The sequence below is a fragment of the Berghia stephanieae genome, chromosome 5 (genome assembly GCF_034508935.2).
Source record: "Berghia stephanieae isolate SIO BIC M18660-M18661 chromosome 5, UCSD_Bste_1.3, whole genome shotgun sequence".
Classification (NCBI taxonomy): Eukaryota; Metazoa; Mollusca; class Gastropoda; order Nudibranchia; family Aeolidiidae; genus Berghia; species Berghia stephanieae.
In genome coordinates, this window is record NC_088364.1 from 37,701,392 (window position 1) to 37,721,766 (window position 20,375).

General features: G+C 33.4%; 2 protein-coding genes across 6 annotated transcripts in view; one reads left to right on the forward strand and one right to left on the reverse strand.

Moving 5' to 3' along the window:
• Window positions 1-118: 118 nt before the first annotated feature.
• Window positions 119-14,394, forward strand: LOC144972868 (enkurin domain-containing protein 1-like). 4 transcript variants are annotated; one of them, XM_078914617.1, is made up of 7 exons: window positions 119-161; window positions 3,077-3,123; window positions 6,089-6,249; window positions 8,329-8,472; window positions 10,306-10,466; window positions 10,844-10,980; window positions 12,996-14,394. In XM_078914617.1, the coding sequence occupies exons 2-7, from the start codon at window positions 3,108-3,110 to the stop codon at window positions 13,154-13,156; spliced, it is 780 nt and encodes a 259-aa protein (XP_078770743.1). In that variant the 5' UTR covers window positions 119-161; window positions 3,077-3,107; the 3' UTR covers window positions 13,157-14,394. The 4 variants fall into 4 exon arrangements, with proteins under 4 accessions (XP_078770743.1, XP_078770746.1, XP_078770744.1 ...); XM_078914620.1 differs by having other exon boundaries at window positions 6,092-6,249; XM_078914618.1 differs by lacking the exon at window positions 119-161 and adding an exon at window positions 166-200.
• Window positions 14,395-17,709: 3,315 nt separating this feature from the next.
• Window positions 17,710-20,375, reverse strand: part of LOC144972867 (serine/threonine-protein kinase 31-like) — a 35,842-nt gene continuing 33,176 nt past the window's right edge. For both annotated transcript variants that reach the window (XM_078914615.1, XM_078914616.1), the window contains one exon: window positions 17,710-19,094. In XM_078914615.1, coding sequence (XP_078770741.1) covers window positions 18,996-19,094 — 99 coding nt within the window. In that variant the 3' untranslated portion in view covers window positions 17,710-18,995. The remainder of the gene's footprint in view (window positions 19,095-20,375) is intronic.

Here is a 20,375-nt window from a genome sequence, read left to right on the forward strand (position 1 = left end):
CGATTAAAATTATTATATTGTTCAGTCATAAAATGTAATATTATACTTTTATATAAACTTAATAGCTAATTTATAAATTTTAATATCTTTAAAATAGGTACATCTTTAAACGAGATTTAATACGAGATGTAAACTGTAATGGCGGCCAAAAGTTGTTGATGGTATGTGGTTGGCAACCAGTGCAGTGATAATGCTCCTTTGTAATGTTTTTAAATCTAATATTGTTTGAAAACAGAAATAATGCCAAGCTTATTATGCTACTTTTTTCTATACATGTGTATCCAGTTAAACTCACATGTTATTTTTATTTACCTGTTCATAAGTAGAGAACACGATAGGATGCATGGGGCATGTTTAGTCAAGCAATCTCAGTCACAGTCACGGTCTGTAACTGTAAATTACTGAGATAATCATTTGACTTTGAATTTCAAAACTGGCCTACTTTTACTTTCTGAGAATCTAGATAATAATAATAAAATGGCCGCTGACGATTTCTTCTAGTCATATACCTACCTGGATACCTCTGTATAGAGCTTTTAGACTTGGTGTAGTCTCCTTCGCTCCTCCTCATCTATTAATGATTGGACCAATTTTTATAATTGAACTTGTTTCCTAGAGTGTTGCTTATCTCCAACTCTGCTTTGAATTTATTCAAATTTTTTGCTGATACTGTGGTTTCTTGTAGTTTATTCCAGTTATTTACAATTCTAGATGAAAGAAAGTTCCTTCTTTCATTTGTTTTAAAACGTTCTTTTTTCAGTTTCTTGCTGTTTCCTCGTGTCTGAATGTTCTTGTTTGGTTTAAGGAATCCTGCCTCTACCCTGTCTATTCCCTTTACTATTTTATTTGTTTGGATCATATCTCCCCTTCTTCTGGAATGAATTTGGGACTTTGTGACATTAGGAATAAAACTTTGGCCTTAATCAACTTAATTAAAAGTTAAGATGCAGATGTCAACAAATTAGGCACTTGCAAGAAGTAGCTCTCGCGAGTTGAAAACAGGCGAGGATTTCAGTTTCCGTTTTTGAGGGGAAAAAATTTAGGAGTGATTTTTAAATGCTCATTCTTCTTTCTCAGTGGAACGAAATGGCATGTATTATATATCATTGGAAAGGGCATAAAATTCTGCATACAATGATGCTATATTATCTTCCTATATCATGATTTTGAGAAATCTTTGCGTAAAGAGAGTATATGTGTTTAAACGCTTATAACTTTTAAACCAGAGATGGTCCTTCTTAATAAAAAAAGTCCTTCTGAGATACATATTAAAGTAGCTTCTCTAAAAATTTCAGAGCAAAATATGTTTGCACTCAAAAGTTAGAGCTCCCCAAAAAACAGTAATTGGCCTCGATTGTTTACAGAAGCTGCCATTTTCTTATACTGATTCACTTCCTGTCGTCTGCTGGGTTTGAGAGATAACTTCGTCAATCCACCTCAAAACTTTACATCTTTATATCTTATAAAAAATTCCATTTATGGAAGTTATTTTTGTTTTAAATTATTCAATTAATTGGCGTTTTCATATCCATGCATTCATTTTATAATTTACAATTCTCTTCCTATTTTCGACCATTTTAAACACTAATACACCACCTCAAACATTTATCAGTCCATATCTCTGCGTTTATGAGGTCTATTTTCATTTTGAAAAGTTCAAAGTGAATAACTAAATGACGCCGATTCAGTGGTGTATTTGGTCTATCTACATGTGAATAAATATTTGTCGAATTTTCCAAAATTCCAATAGGTCATTCATTTGCATGTCGTGATCTATTTTTCCTTGATTTCAGCTGTTTCAGCTCTAAACTATACCTTTATCTCTCAATAAATAATTATTTTTCTGTTTGCAATGTATTACAGAGATGTTGAATTACCACATGTAAAAATTTCAAAGTTGTATCTGAAGCCGTTTCTGAATTATACTTGATTATCCATTGGGTTGCTGTGTTTTGGTCACATATTTTCCTATTAAGCTTCTATAGAGATTTTTCACCACATAAAAGGTCATAACTTTTTAACTAGTTGAGATAGAGCGATATTTTTTTCACTTTTGTAAATGTTTCACTCCCCTTTATCTTTCTACGCTAAAATAATACCGATATCACTATTTTGAAAAATTCTTGCAAGTGCCTAAACAAATCATGTGCGGCCATAAAAATATTGACGTGTCAGTGGTCAGTCTCTGATTTTTTAAACCGTCTAGATACCCAAAGCCAAATTATACCCTTTTTTTTTTTACCCACGACCCAAATTGGATACTAACTTGGCATTAACGTAAACAATATAATATATTGTATTATTGTATTGTATTTGTATTGTAAACAACGCGAAAACGATGTGATCAGTTCCTCCAGATGAAAAATCGACTTGTATAATTAAAATCTATCCGTAACTTTAACTATAGTTTTGTGGATTTTTTTCCTAAAGTCCTAAACAGCGGGTCACAGCCATGCCATTTATTACCTCACTGCTGGAATGCCAAATGGACGTTAACCAAAGTACCTTCTCTTGTTATTTGAATTTAAGTATTATTGATTTTGTTTGTCACGATTTTACTGTTGTACACTTTATTGCACTGGGTAATCTCTTCAGAAATTTTTTTCTAATATTCTAGTCTATATTTGAATCAAATTCAGATGAGAAGTGGATATTATTATATATGAACTCACATTTTAGGTTGATTGTATAAATTTATTATTTGTTTTTGTTATGATTAAGGCAAATTTAATTTATTTGCTCTGTTTAAATGACATATATATCAATCATTATGATATGTTGCAATCGACATGAACATTTAGATTTGCAGATCTGATAATCAGACACAATTATGGGCATTTTTTAACATTGTTGTAAAGGAAAATATATTTTGCTTTGGTTTGAGAGTATTTCAAGTATTTCCATTACAACAATGCGACCACATAACAATTTGGTTATTAGACCTGCAAATAAGTAAACGTCGGTTGCAATGGTTTTAAATGATTCTGTTCGTCATGAAAGGTGAGATAAAGTGATCATCTGATTTGTGGTATTATGATATGAATGGTAATCATTGACATTTATTGTTTTGTTTCAGATTTTGAACTGATTCCTACATATACATCACCATGAGAAATAATTTTGGTAATTTATAGATATTTTACATTCATGGATCTATAACTATAAGACCTTTGGTTCAAACTGCATTTGTTCGAGCATAGCATATTTCATAATTAAATTCTATTTGAATTTTTTTGAGGACAATGTCATTAAACAGTCCTACATTGGCTTAAGTCTGAAGCGTTCAGATGAATGGGCAATCTAAAAGATTTATTAAATTTCCATACATGTTGAATTCAAGAGAGTTAACTCTATTCATACTTAAATCCTTAACCCTTTGTAGTGCAGTCATTTTCATGAGCTATTTGAGATCTCTCTCTAATTATTTAGGATAGCTCATATGTGCTAAAATGATTTTACGTAAATTTCTCTCCTGCTCAATGATTGAGGTCCAGTTAGCTCAATTTGTAGAGCACTCACTTAAGAAGAAAAGGAACATTATCGGCCATACTTACAGTTAAGTTCTTTATTTTCTGACATCCCACCCCGTTGTCCACCCATCAGTTTGTTAGATCTGGTCGAAAGTACTTTGCAATTAGCCTCCTATTTTAAGGGTAGCAAGCAACTGCTATTTCTGTTCAAGTTCAATGCTTCAAATACTCTTTTCAATAGTCATATTCCACCTTTTTGTAAGGCTATGTGTTGCATCTTTGTAAAACTTTTTTGGGGGTTTTTTAAAATTGTTTTTTGTTTTGTTTTGTTGGTTTTAAAAAAAAAATTAAATCTAGCTTTGATAAATTATTGGCTTCCTCAACATCCTCATATATCAGTGATCAGTGACTTCTCATAGATTCTGTCATTTGACCAAATAGGTGAGAGCCAGATCATATTAAAATGATGGGGTAAGGAAGCAATTTCCAGCCAATATAAGTGATTGTCTTCCTTGTTTATACATTCATCCAGTTTGTCCATAAGTTTCCTTTATTTATGTTTAAGTATCTTGAAAATATATTAACTTTGAAAATGTAGGAAGTTTGTGAAGAACCAGTCATCTGCCAAGAATACAAATTATTTTTATTTTGGTTGCCCGGTTGAACGCAATTTGACTTGTTCATTGATGGGCCTGCACCCTGCTTTTGTTTTTGTTGCTTGATCTTCTGCCCAAAGGAAATTAGCGGTTTCTGGACGGTAATCCAGGGTGGTGAGATGTTTATTCTTACCCCACCTCTGAACTGTAAGTCTGTTGAGCCATTATTGTAAATACTGATTCATTCAATAACGATATTTGTGGTCAATGATATCTATGTACCTCAATGTTTGATTCTGTTTCTTTCTATTTTAAAAATGTTAGTTATGATTTTTAGTTTGCCGGATGCTATGTTATGGGGATGCCATTCTGTATTGTTGAGATGGTTGTGGTCTCATTTGGAAGAATATTGGCGTGTTCTCTTATTAGTCTTTTTGAAATATGATTGAGGCTAATTCTTTTGATATGATTTTTTTGTCAAACATTTACTAAATGATTTAGTCACTTGCAATGGTGTGCACTAAATCTTTTCATTTTTTTTTTTGCTTAGGGCTAGAATCTTGGCTTCACCTTTCTTGTCTAGACCTTCCACTCCAAAAATTTTCTCCATTTCCTTTATGTTTGACTTTTTTAGCTTGTGGTATGATCTGAAAGTGCTGAGTTCAACTCCAGCAGTGAGCGAAATATAATTGAATCCTTGGCGAAGGTTCTTTAGCACATTCCCTCAATGCACTCAGGTGTAAAAGTAAAGATAAAATTACTGTCTCTATCAAAAAGAAAAAACTGTAATATTGTTTAACAGTAACAGACTTCGTGTCTCTTCTTACATGTTAAGTTTGCAGTTGATTTGGGGAGCCCTTTAAAAGAACATTTAGTACATTAAATGGATATTGCACTAGGATAAAATCTCACGTTTTAAAAATTAGACAGGGTTTTAGTTACCCAGATGTTGTTTACATAGCCTAGTCTATTTGAAGGGGAGAAATGGATGGACAAATCTTGTCGGGATTGATTTTGAGACCCTATTGTTTGGTCCATGCTGATAAAGCATTAATGGCTTCTCTGATTTTCCATTTGGTGATTGTAATGTATTATTCTTATAAAGCCCATAATGTAACAAGGCCATTTGCATTGATTGCTCTTAGATTGTTTTGTGTGACGATTTGTGGTCGTTTACAAATATTATTAACAGTGTTGGTGCTATGATATTTTCCTGAGGTACCCCTTCTAGTATCTTTACCTTACCATTTAGCTTTGGTATGTATTGTAGTGTGACTGGATGTTTGCATTTACGATGATTCATTGCCTCTAAGTTGTTGCTCCACTAGTCGAGAAGTATTCCTGATGATGTTTTCTGTTTCTATACAAAGGTCGATAATGCTTTGTATTTACTAGTGCCTGGAGAAGAATGTAGATTCCTTGTTTTAGGACTAAGCTTGGAGAGTGGCTGTTGAGGTCTCTGAATGAAATATTATTAACCTGTCACTTTTTGTCTTGGCTTTGGCTTTGATAAAATTGGATCAATAGGTAATTTCCAAATTCGATTTCTGGTTTTGAACTTTTAAAGGTTGCTCTAACATATATGTATAAAAGTAGTGCTCATTTTATACATTTTGGTTTCACACGTCGCTCACACATTAAGAATTTAAGTCCTTCAGAGTATAAAGGAGCTGGAGTTTATTCCAGATTCTGTGATGTTTAAACGGCACTAACATTTACACACTTTCATTTGGATAGGAGGACGGTTGTCTTTCACAAGTTACTTTCTGCCAAATCCAACAAAGCCAATCACTACCCAATCACCTTTGTGTTGACACTGGGGTCGGGGCGGAAACAAACTGACTCCATTAAACCCAGAATCAAAACTGGTCTCTTTGCCTGTGAGTTGAGTGCCATATCTATAAATTATAAATCTTGAATGCCACATCAATTATAAAGCTTGATCACACTACTTTTTTGTTCAGTATAAGTTTAATATCTTACTAGTTAAAAATATTTTTGTCAATTTTTTTTTTTGGACAGAAGTTGGTGGAAAGAATCAATTAAATGAAAATGTCAGGCGCATGCGAGAGATCCAGAAAAGATGTAAGCAAAGGGAACAAGGAAAACAGGAACCTGTTAAGGTTTTATGGAAGTCAGAAAAGTACAGCAATATAGAGTCCAAGATCAGACAAGATGTAGAGGTAATTTCATTGTTTTGATCAATATATTCTTTTTATAAACATTGCATGTCACATGGGAAGTGAAGGCAAAGTTATTTCAGTTCACTCATTTACATTTTGCATGTGAATCAATTGAAATATAATTACATAGAAGAATATAAGATAAGGTTTATTATTTTTTTTAAATTCATAATTTCAAATTATTTCTCAATAGTAAACTTTGTTCACCATAAAGCTAGATTGACTTGATCGCTCCTAACAGACCAAAACTTTTAGAATTTACTATTACTGTTCCATTGTTGCCAGCCTCTCAGTTTTTGGATCATTTGATAATATTCAAATCAGTTGGATGGGGAGGGGGGAGGGACGGGTGTAATAAAATGTTGATCCATCCATAATCAAATCAGTTGGATGGGGAGGGGGGAGGGACGGGTGTAATAAAATGTTGATCCATCCATAATCAAATCAGTTGGATGGGGAGGGGGGAGGGACGGGTGTAATAAAATGTTGATCCATCCATAATCAAATCAGTTGGATGGGGAGGGGGGAGGGACGGGTGTAATAAAATGTTGATCCATCCATAATTAAATCAGTTGGATGGAGAGGGGGGAGGGACGGGTGTAATAAAATGTTGATCCATCCATAATCAAATCAGTTGGATGGGGAGGGGGGAGGGACGGGTGTAATAAAATGTTGATCCATCCATAATTAAATCAGTTGGATGGAGAGGGGGGAGGGACGGGTGTAATAAAATGTTGATCCATCCATAATCAAATCAGTTGGATGGGGAGGGGGGAGGGACGGGTGTAATAAAATGTTGATCCATCCATAATTAAATCAGTTGGATGGAGAGGGGGGAGGGACGGGTGTAATAAAATGTTGATCCATCCATAATTTATTTTATTCAGGTATTGCTGTTTTTATAATGATATAGGAAGTTACATTTGAAGTAACATCACATTATATGTAATGCCGTTTGAGCTTCCAGTTGGAATGTTATTATTATTATCATTATTATTATTATTATTATTATTATTATTATTATTATTATTAATATTAATTTTATTAATATTAATTTTATTATATGAGAAGTTGCCCTTGTTGTTGTTATTACAGTGGCGATTGCCTAAATGCCTAGTAGCTGGGAACAAGAATAAGGGAAATTTAGGCAGAAAAAGCATTTACACGAAATTGGGAAATTGAACAAAATGAATGTATGCTAACATCATATAGTACATTTTCAGAGATGCACCTTGCTTGATATGGTTCACAGTACTTTATTTTTTCCATAAGCTGACCATATAAAATTGCATTTCCATTTCATGCATGTTAGGTGTCATTTTTTATACTCGCACTCTTACAAGATCAGTTGCTTTCCATCACCAGGTAGCTACTCATTCATAAGTACAGTGATTGATGTTAATGTATGTAAAATGCCTTATAAAAGGACATACTGCTTGGGAGTTTTGCAATCATTGTCACTCAACCTGTTATGGACCCCACTCAAAATTGTTTAACTTTGTTACAAGATTATACATGACACAATTTAGCCATCAAAATGTTTACATTCATGGTATGGAATGATAGGAATTGAGTGGGAAAGACTGTCTATGTTGATTCTCGCCTGGACACAGGAATTTGTCCATTGCAACAGCCAACTAGGAGGGACAAAGAAATGGGAAAATTTTATTTAGTTGGTTGATTGAATGGCACATGGAGAAATTTGGGGCATTTGTTGGAGGGGATCAGATTGATGGAGAGACGATGGGTTCAGGGAGAGAGAATAGAGACATGCCATTTAGATTTACGTAAAGTGTTATGCATGTGTTGATCGTGGAGTGTGGTAATGTTTTTAGATGTTAAGGGTGTCCATCACACTGCTTAAGTGAACGGTGAATTTTACTCCAAAGTTGTCCTCAGAGCAGGCAATTAGCGAAATCTGTTTTAATAAGCTGACATTTAGGGATATAATTTAAAAGAAAATAACTTATCTTATGGAAATGGTGGGCTTTTAGGCAGCGGGCATTTAAGTAATTACCGATGTATTAGTTATAATTGATGATGTCGTTATATTTATTCTGTTCAATTTTAAATTTGCAGAAGCCGATGACTCCCAGACCAGGATCAGCTGATTTTCTCCGAGCACATTCTCGTGCTGGACCTCCTGTAAAACTTGAGTCACGCCCATGCTCACCTGACATAACAAGGAAGCGATCTGTACCTCCTGCTTCATCTGCTAATGATGTAAGCCTCTTGAGGACATAGAGCATTACATATCTTTATTGTCATTCTTATATAAGTTTTCATAGCCATAATACCCATGGAGCTTAAATTTATCCTGGTTCCTGCAGCATTAAATACTTATAATATGTGCTCTAATCCAAAAATTATCAATCTCTTTTTTTTAAAAATAAGTCTAGAAGTTATGAAACAGAATCAACTATGAGTTACAAAGAGCTTTATATGTCTTATGTATATAAGATCCATTGAGGATCATTTTTGGTCCAAATGTTATTACTTTTTCATGGGGCTTCTCAGGCAATTTGTATAACCTGTTTCTAAGTATTTTCATAAGGTCTACAGAGAATGAAGTTTAATCAGTTGCTGAAGAATTAAATGGACATTAAAAATGGCTTGCTACCCTTAGAAAGGAATGCTGATAGCAAAGTTGTTTGTTTAAATCAAACAAACCTATAAACCCAATCTTTGCTTGGTGAACAGAGGAGTGAATAAGCGGTTAAAATCATTGAAATATTCTCTAAGTCATCAAGTATCTAATGATATAATTAGATTCATTGCATTGAAATCTCATTGTTTGAAAAGGCTCTCAAACCACTGAACTGATAGCAGCCAAATTTTTACACATTCTGTATGTAGAGAACTGTTTAGGGCCATTATATTAAATTTTTGCTTTTTTTTTTGTTTAATAAATGTATTATCTACAAACACAAACCTTTTTTTTTAGCTGATTATGGTAGCTTTATGGTAGGAAAGATTCACTCATTCGGCTACAGCTTGGAATTGAGCAATAGCAATATTTTCATGATAATATTTCTTTTGTTGTCAAGGCAATCCTCTGTCAGTGCAGATAATTTTTCGAGATCAGGATTTACCAAACATTTCATAAACCTGTATATTTTTGACCAGTTTGAAGTAATAAACCTTTGCACACTTCAAATTTTGACGATGCCGACTATTACACTAAACATAACTGGTTGATTATTGTATGTTTTAATTCATATAGGAGACACCTTACTTTATGCACATATTCGGTGCCATTGGGTTGAAAAAAATCATAGGTAGTTTACAATTGAATTGAGACGTGAGTTGCCACTTTGGCATATTTTAAGTCAAATTATAACATCGGAAATAAGTTTTGAATATTGATTGATTTGATTGTTTAAGAATGTGATGGAATGATTCACTACGAATTTGTAGTGTTTCATTTCCTTTCTCAGCCACTGGGTTTGAGATCAAGTCAGTCAAAGTCATATGCAATCCTTCATGTCATCAACAATTCGACTTTATAATAACCTCATCGAAGACGCTGTTTAAGCACATGATTTGGATCATTTTACAAGAATCCTACAATGTATTACTATATCATGCTGAATATTGCTTTTGTATAACTTGCGACAATACACCAAAGGTGGACTGTGAATAAAGGAAGGAGAAGAACAAGGTCCAGTCAAAGACCAGGGCTCAGCTTGTAGCTAATATAAAGCAGAATTTTTGATAATGATTCATTAGCCCAGAGTAATTGAAGCCAATATTTTTTTCATCCCTTTGTCTCATATTTGTGAGGCTGACTGAGAAAACCCGGGAAGATGCGGCAAGCTTCGATTCGAGATATGAGCTAAAATCGAAGACAATGTGTTTCCCATAGCAACAAATTTTATTCAGAAAAAAATTCATAACTTGGATTCTAAAAGACATAGAAAGAAAATTTAAAGTGGTAAATGATCAGAAAGATGTGGTCTACACCACTGCGTACATAACTCAATTTATGAAATTTGCGCATCTTTCCAGGTTTTCTCAGCCACACATTTAGTGGGTAAAATTTTTCTTCACTTTCAGGTGCAAATGATGAGAAATGATTTTGACTTCATCAAAATAAATGGTATGAATGCAAGGAGATCAGCTGTTCAAAGGCCCCCTTCCACCACTTTTCAAGAAGACGCAAAACGGAAAGCAGAGGAAAGATTGAGAAACCATCCAATGGGAGAAACACCGGCTTAGTAAGTAAAAATGAGCTCTCTATTTCTATACCATTTCTTACTTAAAAATTTGAGCTTTGTGTGAAAAAAAATGTAAGGCAGATATGTTTTTATACTTTTATTTTCTTAACGCACTCTGTTTGATAGAAAATACAAATAATGAATTTATTGTGTGTGAAAAGTAAATAAAGAAAGAGAGAGAGAGAGAGAGTGTGTGTGTGTGTTATGAAGGATGGGGGAGGTTGAGTGTGTGTTGATGGCTTTTTCAAGTATCATTGCCATGTCCATTCAAGATAATCAGTTACTTTTTTGTCATATAAAGTCATCATGTAGTGACTTGTCTGGCTTTTCTTTTCACGTTCAAGTGACAATTTCTTTTCAAATATTCATTTGTTCAGCTTGGCAAGAAGAAAAGACGAGTGGAAACGGGATGAAGAATACAGAGTGGCAAATACACCAGATCCAGCAATGCCTCCTGGTCACAGACAATTGCCTGACAAGGAACGGAGGGAGACACTCAATCTTCTGCATCAAAGTAAGGGATTTTATTGTTCATTATTTATTTTCTCATGTGCCTGAGAAAAAGAAATCTATTTATTTCAAATTTGATTATCACCAGATGGATGACTGATGTAAATCTTTAAAATCAAGATAAGCAAGTCATATAACGAAACATTTAGGGGATTAATTGATTAGCGGGGACCAGCGACATCATATAGACACAAACAAACATACACAAATAGTTTTACTAGCATCTAGAAGATGATTGTCATTCTATGATGTTTTACAAATGACTAGACAGTTTGTTTCCATTAATACTTATAGTTCGATACTTGTTGGAATGAATACAATGACATATACATATTTGGAAACTAGACAAAATTATCCATCTCTTGCTATATAATTTATTGTTTGTGATAACTCTTGAAAAGTTGCAGCTATATAAAACTAGTCATTTAAAAATCGAGCACAAAATTTAAATCAGCACACATGACGCACTTCAGTATTATTATTATGTATGTCCACCTTTAGAATTGATCAATGCCTAAACTCTTCGCTTCATTGATGATGTCTGTTGATGGACTGATTCTGCTAGTATATCACTCCAAATTGTAATTAGTCTGTGACTGTGACATAGCTGGCCACAGGTTCATCATCCTTACATTTAAATCATTTAGTAAAGCAGATATTTGTCAAGCTCTCTTATGCAGAGGCGTTATCATGTTGAATAACACCACTTGATTATTCTGATTCCGAATAAATGGGATGACAAATGGTTCAAGAATATCACTGATGGATAGATATGAGTCGAGTCTTAGATTGATTCGTATTAGCTCTTTTTTTTTTTACCACAAGTCATCACTCCCTTCACTATTGTAGATCCATATCCTTGATTTGTTACTTCAATGATGGTTTCATCATTGGAACGTTCACCTCAACGTCAATAGCACAAAATTCGTTTGTCTTATGAATCGGCCTCAAAAAGCAATTTGTCAGTAAACAAAAAGCTATCCCATATATTCTGATCCCAGTCCTGGTGTTTACGTGCCCATCTAAGTCAAGCACTTTGTGCAAAGGGGTCAGCTTTGGTTAGTAGTAGTATCGTTCGGCTACACTTCTATGTTCAAGGTATCGATCCAGGTTCGGAAGTCATCACATTTGTTGATGGTTTCAAATCCCCCTTCAAGTTTTGTCTCTGGGCAATCTAGTACGAGGTGGTTTGCATCTTGTGGTGCTTGGTTGCACCTTGGGCATGTTGATGATTCTTGGAGCCCCCATTTGTGCATGTTGGCAGCTGTTCTTGTATGTTTTGACCGTAGTCTATTTGCAGCTACCCAGTATTTTCTTGGTTGATCCTGTAGACCTGGGAGACGTTTACAGGGATCTTCAATTAGTTCCCCTCCTGTTAGCTTTGGTTGAATTACAGGTTGTGACTTTTCAAACCAAGCATACTGAGCTTAACATTTGGTCCAGCATCTGCTGCGTAGCAACACTTAGGTGAAATAAATATCTGAAATATTATTTGTTGCGCATTTACATGTAATTTTGGTATCAATCTGTTTGGCAGTCTGCCTTCACTTCTCACTTGTGTCAATAAATGCATGCGATATATCAACTGAAAGAAAAATTTGTCTTAAGGTATATAGAACATACCAATATATTTTCTCTTTTGTGAGATTAATAGCAAATACAAACTGTCCAGTTTCTTTTGTAAACGACTATATAAGGACAAATTATAAAGGCCTACATTTTCCACAAGACAAATAAATATTGTGAAATGTTGAGAACATGGCATAAAAAAACCATGGGTGGATTCTGTACATTATTTTTTTATCATCATCGGTATCATCATCATAATAAACATAAATTATGTAAATACTTTTCTAATGGAGGAATAAAGTTATTTTATTATTCTTTTTAAAAATGTATTGTTGATGTTGTTATTATTATTATTCATGTTATTATATTTCAGTATTCATTTGTCTATTTATTATACTGCATAAGAAAAAAAAGAAATCATCTATCTCTATTTTAATATCCTTTTTGCAGAACAAAATGAAGTTATAAATAAAATGCAAAAATTACCTATTGGTGCTGATACTGTCAGAGTGCGGCAAGAGAGACAATCTTTGGAGAAGCAACTTACAGAAGTGGAGGAAGCCATCAAGATATTCTCCCGGCCAAAAGTTTTTGTTCGAGTTGAAACCTGAATTTATCTCTCCTGCACAAATCTACCCTTTGACACAATGTTTTTGTATTGATGTCCATCATTGAATGATTTACAATAGTTGTTTTTATGCAATCATACTCTGTTGATACCTTATATGTTGAAAAGTTGTTAAATTTCTTTATATTTAAAAAAATGATTGTAATGTGGTGTGTCTTTTTTTTTTCCATTCTAAACTGTATTCATTAACATGGGTTACTGTGGGGGTTGAGTGGCACAGTCATATGGTCTTTGCTTCACTACCAGAAGGTAACGAGTTTGATTCTCCCAGCTGTGTTATGACCTTGAGCAAGTCACCTCGCCCTTGTCATTCACCCAGCAGATGCCTGGGTTACTCCAGTCTACCCTTGGAGAAGACCAGAAAGAAAAAATTTCCTCTTGGAAATTAATTTTTTTAAAATGTTTGTTTTAATTTCATTTGTAAGTATCCAACGAGTTAAGTTTACATTTGCACCACACGTGATTGAAACTTCACTGTGCGTTTGACAATGAAACGGTTAATTACTCTTTTTCTTGTTTACTAGTTTGTTTTTTCTTATGGTTTTGATATTCTGACTTACATTTATACATTTTATAACATAACTAGAACAATTTACTCTCTCGGGTGTGTTTTTTCAATGGGCTGAGGTGCTTATGTTTTTCTGGAGTTTATTTCGTATTTTTAATTTAACTGCCTGAATTACAGGGTCTATATTTTTTACCTCAGTTATTGTTTAATAGGATCCTACTAATATAGTGTTGTATAAATCTGACAAGTGCACAAATGTCATGTTTTTAGAAGTTGATTCTTTTGTCATGTTCTGTACCCAGGCTGGAAATTGTCATGTCGCTTAGCTAAGGTTATTCACAAATTTTGGTGTGACTTGAAAGTAATGCATTGGCATTTGCATAAATTTAAGAGTCCAGTTGCCAGTAAATAGACACGAATGAAATGATCAAACTGGAGAAAAAAAAAAAAAGTCGTCCTCTTTTCATATCTTTGTTTTGTTTTTGAAAAAAAAAATATTAGTATATACTAATATTAAGAAGCAATTTGGCGTTAAGATTGATTTTCAACAAGTCAGTTGTGCTATTTTCATTATTCGTCAAGTCAACACCCTTTTTAAAACTAAGAATTTTACCTGGAATGTTGCTTATTAACATCTAGGTGAAATAAATTTATATTAATTGGATGTATTATTGTAGTTGAAATATTTAAAAAATAAAATAAATCAAATAAAATGCTGATTTCAGTCTTATCTTTTTACACAAATCCTTGTCTGTCCAGCGGCGAATTAGTTGCTGGGTCTGTTAAATTATTTCCAGGAAAGCACTTTAGGTGAAAGACTAGTGTCCATCTAAATTGTAGAAATCAATTGATATGTCCATTTACTGCTTTCTTTAGAAACAGGAAGGGGGGGGGGGGGGGGGGGGGGGGGGAACTCTCAGCTCCACAGGCTTTATGGCTCTTTAAAAAAAACAAGTGGTCAGCACAATCGCCCAATCACAACCCACTGGATTACGCAATATGGGAGTTTATGCAAAAAGAGTTTATGTTAGTCAATCACAACATTTTTGTTTGTGTTTTTAAAGGTTTTACAGTAAAAAGTAAAAGAAGTAAAAATTCTATGATTTACAATTTAAAAAGCATACGAGGAAAAGACAAAAAGGGGAATGGTTCAAAAAGGGAAGAGATGTCGATTCCAAGAGCACACTATCAGTATACTTAAGTTTGAGATCACCTAAATGTCTCATCCAGACACAAGAAAAGATCCCACAAAGAGGAATACATTCAAATGCTTAAATATATAGGGTGCGAGGAAAAAAAACAGACAAAAGTATGATGCTGTTTCAGTACAAGGTAAACATCAGAAATATTCAAATATTTTATAGCAAAAAGAACAAAACCTGAAGTTATTACTTGCCAAGTTCAATTTAAAATCCTTTATTGGTTAAGAAACTATGACGGTTTATGAAAGTCATTCAAAACTCATATCAAAAGTTTCTTAACTTGAATCTTGATTTTAGAGCATTCAGGGGATCAATAGATCATATCAAAATTTGAGAATTACTTCGAAGCCTTCGATATGGCAAATTTTTCAATATGTTTACCTGAAAATTTTTGAGCATAAATGTCAGACTTGCATCTGTTATGGTCCAGTGGTTACAGGCTTCTAAACTTTTCCAGGTTTTTTTCTCGCACCCGATATATTCAATCAAAAAATATGACTTGCATATGACTGATTAACAAGGAAAAAAAAACATCTTCGAAAGCTATATCTATAACTTTGACTGTTCCCTCACAGCCAAGGACTTCAGCCATGGCCAGGACAAACCTAATCAATCTCGTTCCAAGAAAAGACAGAAAGCAAGTTGGGAAAAAGATATAGGGGGATAGAAGATACAACTATCTTCCTTGCCCTCTTTACAAAAAACCCTACCCAGCACATTTTTCTGGTGACTATTTGAAGGCAGAATTATTGAGTGTTTGGGGATAAATTACGCTCAGAGTACTTTTTTTTTAAATCGATGTCATTGTGGTAGAAGTGCCTAATTAGCCAACATTAAGTTCTACAGAGTATTAAAAAAATTAAATACAATAATTAAAATGTCATTTTTTTACCATTCTTCAATATATAAAAAAAATAATTTTTAATTTAAAAAATTCAGATGCATCATATAAAGTTAAGATGCGTCAATTTTTAATTTTAAAAAATATATATATTGAAGAATGGTACAAATTATGGAACAATGAAATGAGTGGAACAGACCCCTGTATGTTATTTGTTTTTAAGGGTTTTACAGCACTTGCTACACATTTAGGTCATGCCAGTGCCAGTAAAAAGGGAGAAAATTCTAGATTTGTAATCAAAAGCAAACGAGAAAAAGTAAGATAAAGGAGAGTAGTTCAAATAGGGAACATGTAAATTCCAAGAACATACTATCAGTGCACTTAGTTTGAGATCACCTAAAAGTTTCTTACAGACACAGGAACAGGATCCCACCAAGAGGAAGACATTCAAATGTTTACAAACCATTAAAAACAATGGCATAACAGAGAGCTGATTCACAAGGAAAAAAATATCACCTCCTAAAGCTAATGCTACACATTTGACTGTTTTCCTCCAAGGACTCCGGAAGGGTTCGAACAAAACAAATTAATCCCATTCCAAGACAACTCAGAAAACAGATATATGGGGATAGAAGTCACAGCAATGACCTCCTGCCTACCATGGGATGTGAAACACTACCAAATGATATAAACGAGAAATACAATTGGGTCTTATATCATCGCTTGAGGATTTGGACTCTGCAGATGACATTGGACTACTTTCCCACAGATTTCAGGATATCTGTCAGAAAGTTTGAACATGGAAGCAAGTTCAATTGGACTTAAAGTAAACAAGAAAACTTGTTACGATATTACATACACTGCTGCTATTGATATCATTGTGGTATAGGTTTTATATATGTAAATTTTATTTTGTATATTTACTTGTAACGTGCATTGAACAGCGATAAAAATGGGCAATATAAATGCTATGTATCATTATTATTATTATTATAAGTCATGAGAATCCACACTTCAAAGATCCAGTGCTCATTGATGAAAATTTTCGGGAATATATTCAAGAATTCACTTACTTGGGGCAGCAAATTGACAACAGATGCTGACTGCAACAAAACCAGAATCAGTAAGGCAAACCAGGCATTTGCTTCTCTTAAACAAATTAGAAGACCAAGGGGATTTTATTCCAGCACCAAAATCAGGATTTTTAAGAGAATGTCTTGAGCGTTTTGCTCTACAGATCAGAGTTGGAAGACCACAGAAAGTATCATCCAAAAACTTGAGGTATACCATAATAAATATTTACGACGAATCTTCTGGCCGAATACAATTTCAAATGAGGACCTGATAACTAGAGCAGAGGTGAATTTTATGGAGTCTCATCAAAATGAGAAGATGGCAATGGTTGGGGTATATCTGTTGCAAACTTGAAGAAACATTGACAAGGGCAGTTCTGTGATTAACACCCCAAGGAAAAAGAAAGTGATTCTGCCACAAGGAGACCTGGAGACGTACCATTGAGAGGGACTTAAAGCAGAGAGGTCTGTGCCTCAAGGTGGCCCAAAGAACAGCAGTTGGCAGGACCAGGTGGAGATCCCTTGCATTGCCTCAAGTCCACAGAGGATTGAGTGAATGAGTTATAAAGTTAGAATTGTGTTATAGTATAGTCAGGCTCTTTTTTCTCTCCCCCAATTCAATATAAAATATTATCTCTCAAAAAAAAAAAAAAAGTTAATACACTTTTGAAATTTCCCTCAGCAAAGGATCCCTTCCAGGTCCACAGGAAAAGAAATCCCTCACTCCAAAACCTAGAAAAAAAAACACTTAGAAAGGCATAAAAGATACAGGAGGTAAGTAGAGATAGTAGACAGCTTAAGTGATCTCCCAAACCACATTAAGAAGTCAACGGACTCCACTCTGACAAGCCTTACAAGTGGCATTATGCGTGGTGCATAATGTAAAGAAAAAATAAACTATAAAAGTCTTGGTAAAAAAAAATCTAATTTTTATTGAAACAGAAATGGGACAAATTGTGAGGAAATGGTTTAACCTATCATGTATAACCCAAGTTAATTGCAACTCGTGTAATAGTGGAGAGTAGTGAGGGTAAGTTATAATGAATAAACAGAAAATCTCCAGAAAGATTGACTGATTTTGGTAATGTGTATTGTATATCTATATCAATATCACAATAAGATTATAATGTAATATATTCAAACACAACCTGTGTCCGTTTCAATGGAATCACAATGAAAATTCAAAATAAAATAAATTTAGTATGGGTTAGGTCAAATGTTAAGTCTTTTCCAGTGTGCATCAAGCACATTTCTAAAGAAAACATCACTAAACAACATTTGACACCAATGCCAAAACTTTCTTTTAAAATGAAAATTATCTACATTTATTAAAGAAATCAAAAGTCAAGTTGCATTCTTTATGTCTAGAATACATTGATAATTTCTGTCTTACATAACACAATCAGTGGCGATCAGAAGCTTCTTAGTTTTGTTTCTTGCTTTCATAAAATTCTGTTCAAAGAGACCACTTTACAAATTGAAAAAAAAAATTAAATCAAAATAGAATAGAAAATTAAGATCGCCTTCACCGACTTACATTTTTTTTCAGATGCAGTGATAATATTTACTCTTTCTCATCTGCAGCAAAGTATGACAAAAACAAACAAAATATCTTTGTATATTCTTTTTGGATCCACATTTCAATTATTCTTTATCAATAATTGCTATAAAAATGCTTAAGAATAATAGTTTTGTTCAATAGTGTAAGAACAACTTTGTGAGATTCATTGACCTAAAGCTTTGTTTCAAATACTGGAATATAAAGTTTTGACATCAAAAATTTCACAAGGACTAAAACTTTCAGAAACATTTTTGTTAAAAGTCCTTTACTTCCTTATTGACATAACTTGGAAAAGAGAAAAAAACCTTTTCTTTTTAAATATCGATTCCTCATCTATATCTTTATCAATTTTTTTCATTCTTCTGTCTTTACTTTCTTATCTTGTTTGCCCAACATATGATGGTCTTTTTCTTTAAAGATAATAGTCTGGTTTTAAAGATTTATTTACCGATTTATCTTCATTTGAATTATTTTCAAATCATTTCAGTTAACTAAAAGGAGAGAAAAATGTTGACTGTTCTTTGTTATGCCACCATACAAATCCAATGCATTATTTCCTATGGTCTGTTTCACAGAATGATAATTATCGTTATACGATTACTATACAAAATATTTACAGTCTATCTTGATTGCGTTTTTATTCCACACAATCTGCCCAGTCATCTGTACCACTATAGTCATTACTCGGTGAACTCCTCGTTGTGGATTCGTCTTGGGTCTGTGGACTTGTCACAACCTGAAATAAAAAAATTTTCAATCACTTTTCTATGGTGGAGCAGATAGCAAAGTCCTGGAAATATTGTTAATGACTGACAATGACGAATATGAAATAAAAGCAAAAATTATTTTTGGATCTGTATTCAAATGTTTTCACTTAAGAATTTCAATTACTAATTGCCATTACATTACTATTTTGCCTATCTTTAGCTCCTTATTTCATATTCGTCAAAAACTAAAGATCATCAAAATCTTAATTACAAATTTGTTCTAAATGGAAGTGGAGGGATGGGAGGAGGGGAAGAAGACATCATTTCAAAAATATATTATACAATTTTCATTCTTCTTCATTCAACATTCATTAACAAAAAACAAAGATGGAACATAAAAATGTGTGCAAGAATGTAAATAAATATTTGCGAGTAAAACAGTGGTTCAACTCAAAATGATAATCTTAGTGGTTATGAAACTTCAGGACACAAGACGGGCATCCAACAAAAGTGTTCATTTGTAACAATAATCTTAGCTGATAGAACTGGGGTGCACAAGCAAGGTTCCAAGTCAGAACCCACTAGCAACACTGCAGTATCCAAACCTCAAATATTCGTGATCAAAGGATATTCATTTAAGTTTATGGGAGATGATTTGTACGCCATACATCAGAGGTAGAAGTGCAAATGTTCTTTACATCAATGAGGATATTAGATCATATAAAAATAAAAAAATGTTTAGGCAAAATCGTCTTGCCCACTTCTGATAAAAAGAGCTGGGCATATTTTAAAAATGAAAAGTTTCAAAATAGTTAACAAAGTTAACATATTTTAAAACATTTTTTATGCATAATAATTTTAAAAATTTTTACCTACATATTTTTAAAAAGTCATTCAATGCAGAAATTATAATGGTTGCTATAATATTAAATGAACAATTACAATTGTTTGCTACCATTTGGATAGGACACTAGTCTTGCACACCTTTACCAATACAGTCAAAGCCTTTTAATTTGAAGGGAATCATTACTACCCAAAATCCTTTCAAATAATCTACGACCTGATTAAGAGATTCCAGTAAACGCTTAAAAACAACAAGCACACCTGTTGTGGTATCGAGAATAATAGAGATACACAGCTTCTTTTCAGTTGTTTGTATCACATTTTGACAACTTTTCACAACACTCGTGTTCCCATCACTGCATTGTCACTATATTCATACGTATGAAAAACTCAAAATAAATCTAAAACATTAGAAACCTCTTCCACCATAACACATTATACAATTTCAACAGCCCAGCAAAACAAAC